At 37.7% G+C, this 12441-nt stretch overlaps 1 protein-coding gene across 1 annotated transcript in view; it reads left to right on the top strand.

Annotated features, from left to right (window-relative positions):
- The window catches only part of MORC3 (MORC family CW-type zinc finger 3), a 42458-nt gene extending 34945 nt beyond the window's left edge, over positions 1–7513 (top strand). The window contains exons 16-17 of the mRNA XM_010834843.1: positions 2988–3145; positions 6035–7513. Of these exons, the coding sequence (XP_010833145.1) occupies positions 2988–3145; positions 6035–6188 (312 nt within the window). The 3' untranslated portion in view covers positions 6189–7513. The remainder of the gene's footprint in view (positions 1–2987; positions 3146–6034) is intronic.
- Positions 7514–12441: the final 4928 nt, after the last annotated feature.

The raw sequence follows: 12441 nt of genomic DNA, 5'->3' as shown, positions 1-12441 counted from the left end.
TAAATGTCCTGTATATACAGGACCCTGCTGTACCACAAGGGATCATCCTGCTGATTGGCCCTGAGACAGTCAGTTACTAATACGCTGGGAGTTCCATGTTATTTGTAAGCTTGAAAATAACCATATGAGGTAGATGATGATGTTTGTTATTGTTGTTCAGCCACTAAGTCGTGTCCGACTCTTTGTGACCCCATGGACTGCAGCACACCAGGCTTCCCTGTCCGTCACCAACTCCTGACCTTGCTGAAACTCATGTCCATCAAGTTGATGATGTTATCCAACCATCTCATCCTCTATCATCCCCTTCTCCTGTCCTCAATCTTTCTCAGCATCAGGGTGTTTTCAAATGAGTCGGTTCTTCACATGAGGTGGCCAAAGGATGGGAGTTTCAGCTTCAGCATCAGTCCTTCCAATGAATATTCAGGACTGATTTCCTTTAGGGTGGACTGATTGGATCTCCTTGCAGTCCAAGGGACTCTCTAGAGATTTCTCCAGCACCACAATTTAAAAGCATCAGTTCTTTAGCACTCAGCCTTCATTATGGGCCGACTCTCACATCCGTACGTGACTACTAGAAAAACCATAGCTCTGACTCCTTGGACCTTTGTTGGCAAAGTGATGTCTCTGCTTTTTAATAGGCTGTCTAGGTTTGTCATAACTTTCTTCCAAGAAGAAAGTGTGTTTTAATTTCATGGCTGCAGTCACCATCCCTGGTGATTTTGGAGCCCAGGAAAATAAAATCTGTCACTGTTTCCACTTTTTCCCCATCTATTTGCCATGAAGTAACAGGACCAGATGCCATAATCTTCTGTTTTTTGAATGATGAGTTTTAAACCAGCTTTTTCTCTCTCCTTTTTCACCGTCATCAAGAGGCTGTTTAGCTTTCCGCCATTAGGGTGGTTTCATCTGCATATCTGAGGTTAGTGATATTTCTCCCTGCAGTCTTGAGTTTCATCCAGCCTGGCATTTTGCATTACTCTGCATGTAAGTTAAATAAGCAGGGTGACAATATATACCCTTGACGTACTTCTTTTCCAGTTTTGAACCAGTCCATTGTTTCATGTCTGTTTTTAACTCTTTGCTTCTTGACCTGCATACAGGTTTCTCAGGAGGTAGGTAAGGTAGTCTGTCTGGTATTCCCACCTCTTTAAGAATTTTCCACAGTTTGTTGTGATCCACACAGTCAAAGGCTTTAGCATAGTCAGTGAAGCAGAAGTAAATATTTTTCTGGAATTCTCTTGCTTTTTCTCTGGTCCATTGGATGTTGGCAATTTGATGTCTGGTTCCTCTCCCTTTTCTAAATCCAGCTTGTACATCTGAAAGTTCTTGGCTCACAAACTTTTGAAGCCTAGCTTGAAGGATTTCGAGCATTACTTTGCTAGCATGTGAAATTAGTGCAATTGTACAGTAGTTTGAACATTCTTTGGCATTGCCCTTCTTTGGGATTGGAATGAAAATTAACCTTTTCCAGTCCTGTGGCCACTGCTGAGTTTTCCAAATTTGCTGGCATATTGAGTACAGCACTTTCACAGCATCATCTTTGAGGATTTGAAATGCCTCAGTTGAAATTCTGTCACCACTACTAGCTTTGTTCGTAGTGATACTTCCTGAGGCCCACTTGACTTCACATTCCAGGATGTCTGGCTCTAGGTCAGTGATCACACATTGTGATTATCTGGGTCGTGAGGATCTTTTTTTGTACAGTTCTGTTTTCTTGCCACCTCTTCATGATATCTTCTGCTTCTGTTAGGTCCATACTGTTTCTTTTATTGTGCCCATCTTTGCTTGAAATATTCCCTTGATATCTCTTATTTTCTTGAAAAGATCTCTAGTCTTTCCCATTCTATTGTTTTCCTCTGTTTCTTTGCATTGTTCACCGAGGAAGGCTTTCTTATCTCTCCTTGCTATTCTTTGGAACTCCGCATTCATATGGGTATATCTTTCCTTTTCTCCTTTGCCTTTAGCTTCTCTTTTCCCAACTATTTGTAAGGCCTCCTCAGACAGCCATTTTGCTTTCTTGCATTTCTTTTTCTTGGGGATGGTTTTCATCACCACCTCCTGTAGAATGTCACAAACCTCCATCCATAGTTCTTCAGGCACTCTGTCTATCCGATCTAATCCCTTGAATCTATTTGTCACTTCCATTGTATATGCATAAGGGATTTGATTTAGGTCGTACCTGAATGGTCTAGTGGGTTTCCCCTACTTTCTTCAATTCAGGTCTGAATTTTGCAATAAGGAGTTCGTGATTTGAGCCACAATTAGCTTTCGGTCTTGTTTTTGTTGAATGTGTAGAGCTTCTCCATCTTCGGCTGCAAAGAATATAATCAATCTGATTTCAGTGTTGACCATCTGGTGACGTCCATGTGTAGAGTCGTCTCTTGTGTTGTTGGAAGAGGGTGTTTGCTATGACCAGTGCATTCTCTTGGCAAAATTCTATTAGCCTTTTCCCTGCTTCATTTTATACTCCAAGGCCAAATTTGCCTGTTACTCCAGGCTCTTGACTTCCTACTTTTGCATTCCAGTGCCCTATGATGAAAAGGACATCTTTTATGGTGTTGGTTCTAAAAGGTCTTGTAGGTCTTCCTTTAAGTGAAACTAAACAAGTGAAACTTTATTTATAGCATGCTGTTTTTTGTCTACGTTTTCTTGGTTTTCTTTTTGAGTGTAAAGTGAAAGTGTTAATCGCTCAGTCATATCCGACTCTTTGCGATCCCGTAGACTGTAGCTTGCCAGGCTCTTGTGTCCATAGAATTCTCCGGGCAAGAATACTGGAGTGGGTTGCCATTCCTGTCTCCAGGGGTTCTTTCCAGACCAGGTCTCCTAGATTGCAGGCAGATTCTTTACTGTCTGAGCCACTAGGGTAGTGTCTTAATTTTTTGATGGAGATTTTCATCAAGCAGGGTTTTGTACATTTCTTAGCTTAAATTTGCACTTGGATAGTAGTATTTTAAAATTTTACAGTTATAAAATTAATTTTTTGTCAGATTGAATTATTGGAAGTGGAAAAATCACAAATCCGTTCGCAGTGTGAAGAACTGAAAGCTGAAATTGAACAATTAAAATCTGCAAGTGGACAAGTAGGAGCTGATGTATCAACTTCAAGTAACATCGAGGAGTCTGTAAATTACACTGATGGGGAAAGGTAATATGAGATGAGGCAGTTTGGCTGGGGCTGCAGTTCTGGTTAGCATGATACTTGCTGCTGCTAAGTCGCTTCAGTCGTGTCCGACTGCACAACCCCACAGGCGGCAGCCCACCAGGCTCCCCCGTCCCTGGCATTCTCCAGGCAAGAACACTGGAGTGGGTTGCCATTTCCTTCTCCAATGCATGAAAGTGAAAGTGAAGTCACTCGGTCATGTCTGACTCTTCGCGACCCCAGGGACTGCAGCCTACCAGGCTCCTCCATCCATGGGATTTTCCAGGCAAGAGTACTGGAGTGGGGTGCCATTGTCTTCTCCCTAGTACTCCTCAAAGCTTGTTCTATCAAAAGAAGTTGCTCACTGCTGTTATCCCAGCATTACGATAGATACGAAAAGAAGTACATGTCATCATCCTTTCCTTCAGGGAACTAACAGTTTAGTGAACCTAAGTAAAATAGGAATTGAAAGGAATAAAGCTTTGATTGGTCAGAGTGGTTAGGAATATTTTGGGGTGAGAAACTGAAAATTGTCCCAGATGTTAAAGAATTAGGCAGTGACTAGAGGATAAGGGTCCATTTCATGAAACTTAGTTTTTTACCTTGATTTCTTTCTGTATTTACTTGGCAATACTTATTTATGGTTTGCTATCTCATTTAACTACATGCCTTCTGCAATTTTAACTTAGGAAATCCATAATTACTGAAAATTGCCATTACAGGTGATAATAAGGAAGAAGTTCTGTGAAAATAAGAAAACAATAAATGAATGATTACTCTCAGTAAGGTATTAAATGGACTTGGGGTTCTGACAGTGTTGGTGGTTATTATTCAAAAATATTCATTAAGAAAAAAGAAAAGTCAGTAAGGGATAAAATTGTATAACCCTTCCTACTAATGTAATAAGACTTGGTACCTAAAACATACTGTTGTTGGGAAATAGTTTACCATCCTTACCTGACATTTAAGTTTTTGAAGGATTTCACTAAACCTGTTTATGGAAATGGAATGAATAGAATAGTACATATAACTATGGGGCCAAAAGTTCGGAAAATAAACTCCCAACTGGTGTTTCGGAAAACGTTAACCACAAACATCTGTAGTACTTGTAAAATACAGATCCTTGGGCCAAAGTATGGGTTATTGAATTGGAAACTTTAAAACAGTTTTCCAGATGATCCACTTGCACACTGAACTTTGAGTCATTGATGATCACTTAGATTTGTGCTTTCCAAGACAGTATAGCCACATTTGGCCACTGGCACTTGACATGTAGCTAGTCTGAGTTGAGATGTGCTTTAAATATGAAATACATGCTGGATTTTGATGCCCTCATATTCAAAAAAAGGAGAAGAAAACGCCTCAATATTTTGATTATATGATGAAATGATATTTCATATGTAACTTAAATTTATTGCTTCATTTTAGTTTTTAATGTGGCTACATTCTTTAAAATTGCATGTGGAGCTCACAGTGCTTTCTCTCAGTGCCGTTACATACACTGAAATAGGGTCTTGTGATGTGTCCTGTAGAGAAGGGGAGTTAGCCAGGACAGTCCAAAGACTTAAAGGATAGGAAGGTCAGAGATGGCCGTAGGGTCATCCTGGGACTTTGTCTGTTTTTTATATAGAAATTAGGCATCTGATTGAAGATGAGTGGGTAAGCTTGGACAGAAAGCAACTGTTATGGGAATGGTATAAAATTTTATCCAAGATCCAATGGAATCCTAAGATAAGCTCACAAACCAAATGTAAAATCTCATTTTTGTGTGTTGTCAACCTAAAGATGAGCATCTTGTTCCTTCAGAGATTTCTACCCTAGAAAGATCAGTGTCTAAACTAAAGATGAGATCAGATCAGTCGCTCAGTCGTGTCTGACTCTTTGCGACCCCATGAATCGCAGCACGCCAGGCCTCCCTGTCTATCACCAACTCCCGGAGTTCACTGAGACTTACGTCCATCGAGTCAGTGATGCCATCCAGCCATCTCATCCTCTGTCGTCCCCTTCTCCTCCTGCCCCCAATCCCTCCCAGCATCAAGAGTCTTTGCTTCTTATACTTTGGAGGAGACAGAATAGAAACAACTGTAACATTCTCTTAATCCATGTGTTTCACTCAATCTTCAAGGAAAGACCACTTGCTGAATAGTTGTAGGTATGTGTCTAAAATCCAGAATGTTGATATTCACATAGCTACATGTATGGAAATCAGGAAGGAATGATAATGTTCATTTAATCTAGAGTTTCCCAGTGTTTATAATGAATTCATAGTACAATTAATAGTGAACTTTAGTATGTGATAGGTTCAGAGAAATCCTGCATTTAAAAAAGATCTTGTTTAACATTATTTAACCCAAAGTTTATTAAGCTTAGTTAAGCACAAATCCATTTATACAACTATGGATATCTCATAACCAGATATCTCATACCGTAACCAGAACATGGTTTAGGGAACAGTTGAGTTTAGTTTCCTCAGAAGGAAGCTGAAACTCAAAGAGCTACGTCTTATTCTTAGACCAGTGTTCTCACTAGTATATCAATACTCTTTTCCAGGTAATAACAAGATTTTCAGTTGTAAATAGCATCTTGTTATTTATGTATTTACCAGTCCACATCTTTTCCAGTCTCGAATTAAAATTATATTAGTTGGAACCAAACAGAGCCACTAGTTTTACGAAACATTCTATTTACCAACAGATAAATATTTAGTTGTTAAATAATAAATTATTAAGTGAATTATTAAATCCAGTTCTCTTGAGGAAGTTTTGCTTTTCGTTTAGTTTGTGTGCCATTCTAGAGATTCCATTTTAATATTTCTCTTAAATTTTAAGCCCTACGTGAATATTAAGCTGTATTATTATAATGTTCATCTAATAGGTGTAATATTTGTATTTTCAGCCTCAAACTTCGATCTCTTCGAGTTAACGTAGGACAGCTCCTGGCCATGATTGTACCTGATCTCGATCTTCAGCAAGTGAATTACGATGTTGATGTAGTTGATGAGATCTTAGGACAAGTTGTGGAACAAATGAGTGAAATCAGTAGTACTTAAAGTGTATTTGAGATAATGAAAAATATTTGCTCAGTCTTCGGGTTGTACAGCTTTCAAAATGTAAACAATTTTGTTATAAGTATGATAGGTAACAGACTGAAGAACCATATTCTTTGCTGTATTCTATGCATTCAAGTGTGGACACAAATACTGTGTACACATTATCACACCTTTTGAAATGCCTGTGAATCATTGATATTGAGCAGCTACACAGCTAACTCATGATTCTGCTTTGAAATGTAAATACTTATAATTAAGTCTGCACATATTTTTTTAATCACCCTAATGGACTTAAGTGTTTTTCACCAAGAGGTTTTCAGGTTGCCCCTAACCTTTGTGCAATCTTTTCTGGTTCCCTAAAGTGTATTTTTCTCTGACTTGGGGGCTGTGCCATAATACAAATGGAAATGTTACCTTTGATTTTCTTACAGAAAAGTTTAAAACAGGGTTTTTTAAAATGGAATAACATTCCTGATAAGTTTGAAGTGAATTGAGCATTAATGTTTCTTTTTTTATAAATTCTTATTTCCTGAAGTATTTTATTCATGAAAAGAAAGCAAAGCAGAAACTCCATTTTTGCCGGGATGTTTTGTGTGTTGAGATTGCCAATCATGATCAAACGCAAAGTGTTTTTTACAGAAAAAAGCAACGATTTTTAGTATAAAAGTATCAAAAATATTAAACGTCCCACCACATTTACCTTGAAGCCCATTTTTGGCTGCTTAGTTCGCATGGAGTGGGCACAATAATTGTTTAATATTTCTTTTTGTGAAATTTCCTGTACAGCCTTTTGTAGAATTACTACAGGTTAATATGAGTTGAGGAAGACAATCTTTCTCCAGCAGTACTGCATACTTTTTATTATATTGCAAACCTAAGTGTTTTGTATCCTGGAGTTAAGCAGCAAACAACCTAGGATTATAGTATTACATGCCCTAAAAATTATGCTTTATTGGTCCCATGTTTTGTGCAATTATAAAGAGATGGCTTTCTATTAAGTATAACTGTGTATATAATTAAGAATCGTATTTTCCACAACTAAAATGTGCATTATTTTTTTCAAAGTTTTATCATTGCTATTTATTTTTACTTTTGTTTCTGAACATTGAATACATGTTCCTTTTATATGCTTAATTACATGTCTGTCAGGTACAATGTTAAATTTTTATTGTACATTAACTTCTAGAAAAAGCAAATAAGTGAAATTTTATTTGCTTGATAAGGTAATTGAAAGTGTATTTTTGGTATGAAGCTGGTTTTCTGTCACAATTGTATCTCCTCAGAATTTAAAAATCTTGTAATAAAATAAAAATATATATGATGGCTAACATTTCAGATATTACTTTTAAGGAATTCTATATTCAAGTTATATTTTGAAAACTAAGATTGTGTCTGTTAAGACCCTCAAGTTGAGCTCATTATATTCATTAGAAGTTACATTTAGAAGACTAATATTGTTTGTTTCCATTAAGATTCTCAGACTGGGCTCACCTTGAGAGTGTGTGTGTGCATTTTACACTGAAAAAGAAACTTTCTTTGTATAAATCATTTTAAAAAACCTTGCCTAAATGAGAGCAGCTGTGTATAGCATGTCTAAGTTTGTGAATATTTATGTAGCACTTATTTCTGGAATTTGCAATTTTCCCTTTCCTTTTGGTCAGCTATATTCTTGCAGAAATCCATATTATATGGCTGTTAACTGGCTTAATGGGAAAATTAATCATAGAATTAGTAAGAGAAACTTGCTTGCTAAGTTGATTCTTTGACTATATTTAACCTAATATTCACTCTTTAAGAAAATATTGCCAAGATAAGACTGAAAATGTGGCTAGCAGATTTAAGAGAACAACATGGACCCACATCGCATATATTGAGGTACCTCTACTTCTTTTTTGTTGTTGTTAAATTTTTTAAAAGGCTAGTGTGGGAGGAGTGTGCCGCTTAAACCACTTGTTTAAAGCTTTAAAACAAAAACAGTATGAGGACGTAAACTAGAATTGCCCACAGTCCCTACAGACAAGACCTCAACAGAGACTACAGACTCAGCGAACGCTAAATGTTCTCACAGCAAGGCCAGTGTGGCACATCGCTGTTGCCTTTATTTGGCCTCAATTCCTACTGTGAGCAGGAGGCGCTGGTGACTGCCCACAGTCTCCGACACTTGACTTGTGCTATTGCACGACCCATTAGGTCATTATTTGACATGGAGGAATAATCAAAGGTGATACGTACTGGTGGTTCTCCACTGGCTGCATTTTAGAATCACTTGTGGGGTTCTTAGGAATCCCAGTGTGAGGATGCTCCCCGTACTATAAGAGTTTTGAGGGTTGAACCAATTGTCAAGACTTTTTTTAAGGCCTCCCAGTGCACTATCAGAGCCAAGAGCCATTGAGCTACACCCTCTAGTGATGAGTGTGAGTGTTGAAGTCAAGTGGTTCCTGAAACCAACCCAGAATCTGCATGGCCACTTTCTCACTGGGGTACGAGGTCAGGGAAAGGGAAGCAGAGCTGGTGCCCAAGTTAGAAATATAAATAACAACAGAATGGTATACTGTGAAAAAACTTCCCCACTGCCTCCCTGAAGGTGACCAGTATTTTTTTGTATGTCCTTCCAGAAAATATTAGCTGCATACATATACACATTCATATATATGCATTCAGTTTCTATTAAATTTTATATCTTTATATTTGATTATATATTTGTATCAAATCTACACAGGTATTATACCATGTAATTGGTAACATTTCCATATTACTCTTTGAACAGCTTTAGTAGCATTTTAAAATGACATGAATACGCTCCCAGTGTTCTTTTCTTTCTTTCTGGAAAAAACACTACTGTGAAAATAAATACCCACCACACATACTTTTTCAAGCGTATCCAGAATGTAAATTCCTTGTCATGAATACTGATTGGTCAAAGAGTATATGGTATGTTAATTTTAATAAATGTTGCCATCCAGAAATCGTTGTACTTAAACTCCTATGAAAAATAAATGTACGAGTGTGTTTCTTCCTATCTCCATCAAACTTACTAATAGTATGTTGGAAAATGGCAGCTTGCATTTCTTTGTCCCAGGTTGAACATGTTTTCATGTTTTATTGGCCACTTTAATTCCTTTTTCTGTGTTCTCCATCATAACTCTCTGCCACCTCTTTTGGATTCTTCGGTTTATTTTTTTAAAGAAGCTGAGTGTCTGTTAATGTGGCCACAAATGGCTCCAAGCTTTCAGAAAAGCTGCCGTTGGTTAAATCTTACTTTGCACGGTGTTACACAGATTCATTGGGATGCAATGAGAGACTCACTGGAGTCGTGTTTTTCTGGCCCTTGAATAGCATGTGGCCTTATGGGTGCTGACCCCCATTTAGTAAAAAAATCCACATACTTTTGACCCCCCAAAGTTACTAATAACTTGATCAGAAGACTTACTGATGAATAGTCAAGTAGCGTATGTTATGTGGATCATTTACTGTATTCTTAAAGTAAGCTAGAGAAAGAGTCATAAGGAAAATGTTTAAAGTACTGTACTACCAGAACTTGTCATTTGTTTACAAAAAGATGGACCATCTCAGTGTGTACGTCAGTATTGTCTTGTGTGATAGATACTGAAAATGGGAAGGTAATGTGAAGAATTCATATTTATTTACAGGTATAATGATTCATGCACCGATAATGAAGAAGCAATAACATGATTGCTTTATGGCAGCCTAGTGTAACTGATATAATTGCTTCCTGGTAGCCTATTCTGTACACTAATTATTATCAAATTTTTATGGCATACAGTATTATAGTCATATTCTTAATACAGCATTGGAAATGTTGCAATTTTTTTTTTTTTTTTGAAACTTACCTGTGATGATACGCAGTTCTACCATACTGTATGGTAATATAATTCTTTGAGAGCAAAGTTATAAAATAGGAAACAACACATTAATTTTATATTAAGTTTCACTCACCCTATAGTATCTATGTATATTTTATACTTTTATGACATACCTAAATTTTCCTTATTAAATAAATCATGCACTGTTATATATGAATTCTGAAGTATAAATGATTTACAACATGTTAATTTCAGGAGTACAGCACAGTGATTCAGTTATATATGTATATTTTTAGATTCTTTTCTCTTATAGGTTATTACAAAATACTGAGTATAGTTCCCTGTGCTATACAGTAGGTCTCTTTTGGTTAGTAATAAGTATATATTGATGCCAGCCAACTAATTCAGCCCTCTCCTCCAACTTTTTCTCAAATTTTTAGATATTTCTGGGTCGTGCAGCTCAACTGTATTTTTAAATTGTAATCTCGCCCCCAAATTTTCAGTATATTGAAAAAAATCCGCATATAAGTGAACCCAGGCAGTTCAAGCCTGTGTTCAAAGGTCAACAGTATTTGTCTTTCGGACATTGGTCACAGCTCACAAAGAATGCCGTTAATATCCTTCCATTTGGCATAGAGGAAAATATATACTGTTTTCCAGGATTAATTTTGTGATCACAAAGTTAATTTACATATACTGGCCTCTAGAGAGAAATTCAAGACCAGAGAAGACGTCTAGTCCTGGTAAATTCAAGCCATTCAAATGCAGGTGAAGTTTTCAGGTGAGTGGAGTCATAGAGAATGAATTAGCTATTATAATGTGTGAATCACAAGTTGAATTTCCTGCACAAGCATTCTACTAAGAATGGGCTGAGTAAATTTAATTAGCTATTTCAAACAGATAGAACAAGTTGAAAGTTCAGTGTTAATTTCTTGCAAAGCTGTCAGGACTCAGTATTACGGTAACAATACATAGACTCAAAAGAACTTTGTACCACAACCTGGCTAATCCTTAGGTTGAGTGTCTTCAATAGGTAGGTGTTATCCAGAACTCGTATCCTCATAACAGTGTAATGGTGCTTTATATTCACAAAGTATTGAGTACATGAGTCAACAGTCTTACCTATGGGTTTCTTGTTAAATAGTGTTGAAAATTTTGGCCTGTGTTTTCAACTATGTGGCCGGTTTTCAAAGTGTTTGCTGTGATCTGAACCAGGGCTGACTGAAAGGAAGTTTGAGCTTTTTGTCTTCTTTTTTTGAATAGACAGTTGTCCCATGTTTTTTCGAGTCCCTTGGTGGAGTGTCTCTCTGTGCAGACAGCTGAGACACTAGAGGGGGCTCTTCCCAACTTGCTGTGTAACTTGTGAGTTGTCTGAGTAGCTCACAGTCTGACCTTTTCCTGGGCATAGAATTAGAGGGGTCTAGGGTCCAACTCAGCAGTGGCCACAGGACTGGAAAAGGTCAGTTTTCATTCCAATCCCAAAGAAAGGCAATGCCAAAGAATGTTCAAACTACCGTACAATTGCACTCATCTCACACGCTAGTAAAGTAATGCTCAAAATTCTCCAAGCCAGGCTTCAGCAATACGTGAACCATGAACTTGCAGATGTCCAAGCTGGTTTTAGAAAAGGCAGAGGAACCAGAGATCAAATTGCCAGTATCCACTGGATCATCGAAAAAGCAAGAGAGTTCCAGAAAAAGATCTATTTCTGCTTTATTGACTATGCCAAAGCCTTTGTGTGGATCACAATAAACTGTGGAAAATTCTGAAAGAGATGGGAACACCAGACCACCTGACCTGCCTCTTGAGAAACCTATATGCAGGTCAGGAGGCAACAGTTAGAACTGGACATGGAACAACAGACTGGTTCCAAATAGGAAAAGGAGTACGTCAAGGCTGCATATTGTCACCCTGCTTATTCAACTTCTATGCAGAGTACATCATGAGAAACGCTGGGCTGGAAGAAGCACAAGCTGGAATCAAGATTGCCAGGAGAAATATCAATAACCTCAGATATGCAAATGACACCACCCTTATGGCAGAAAGCGAAGAGGAACTGAAAAGCCTCTTGATGAAAGTGAAAGAGAATGAAAAGTTCGGCTTAAAGCTCAACATTCAGAAAACGAAGATCATGGCATCTGGTCCCAGTGGAAACAGTATCAGACTTTATTTTTTTAGGCTCCAAAATCACTGCAGATGGTGACTGCAGCCATGAAATTAAAAGATGCTTACTCCTTGGAAGGAAAGTTATGACCAACCTAGATAGCATATTGAAAAGCAGAGACATTACTTTGCCAACAAAGGTCTGTCTAGTCAAGGCTATGGTTTTTCCAGTGGTCATGTATGGATGTGAGAGTTGGACTGTGAAGAAAGCTGAGTGCCGAGGAATTGATGCTGTTGAACTGTGATGTTGGAGAAGACTCTTGAGA

Source organism: Bison bison, unplaced genomic scaffold, assembly GCF_000754665.1.
Source record: "Bison bison bison isolate TAMUID 2011002044 unplaced genomic scaffold, Bison_UMD1.0 scf7180017864037, whole genome shotgun sequence".
NCBI lineage: Eukaryota > Metazoa > Chordata > Mammalia > Artiodactyla > Bovidae > Bison > Bison bison.
This window is presented reverse-complemented; position numbering and strand designations above follow the sequence as displayed.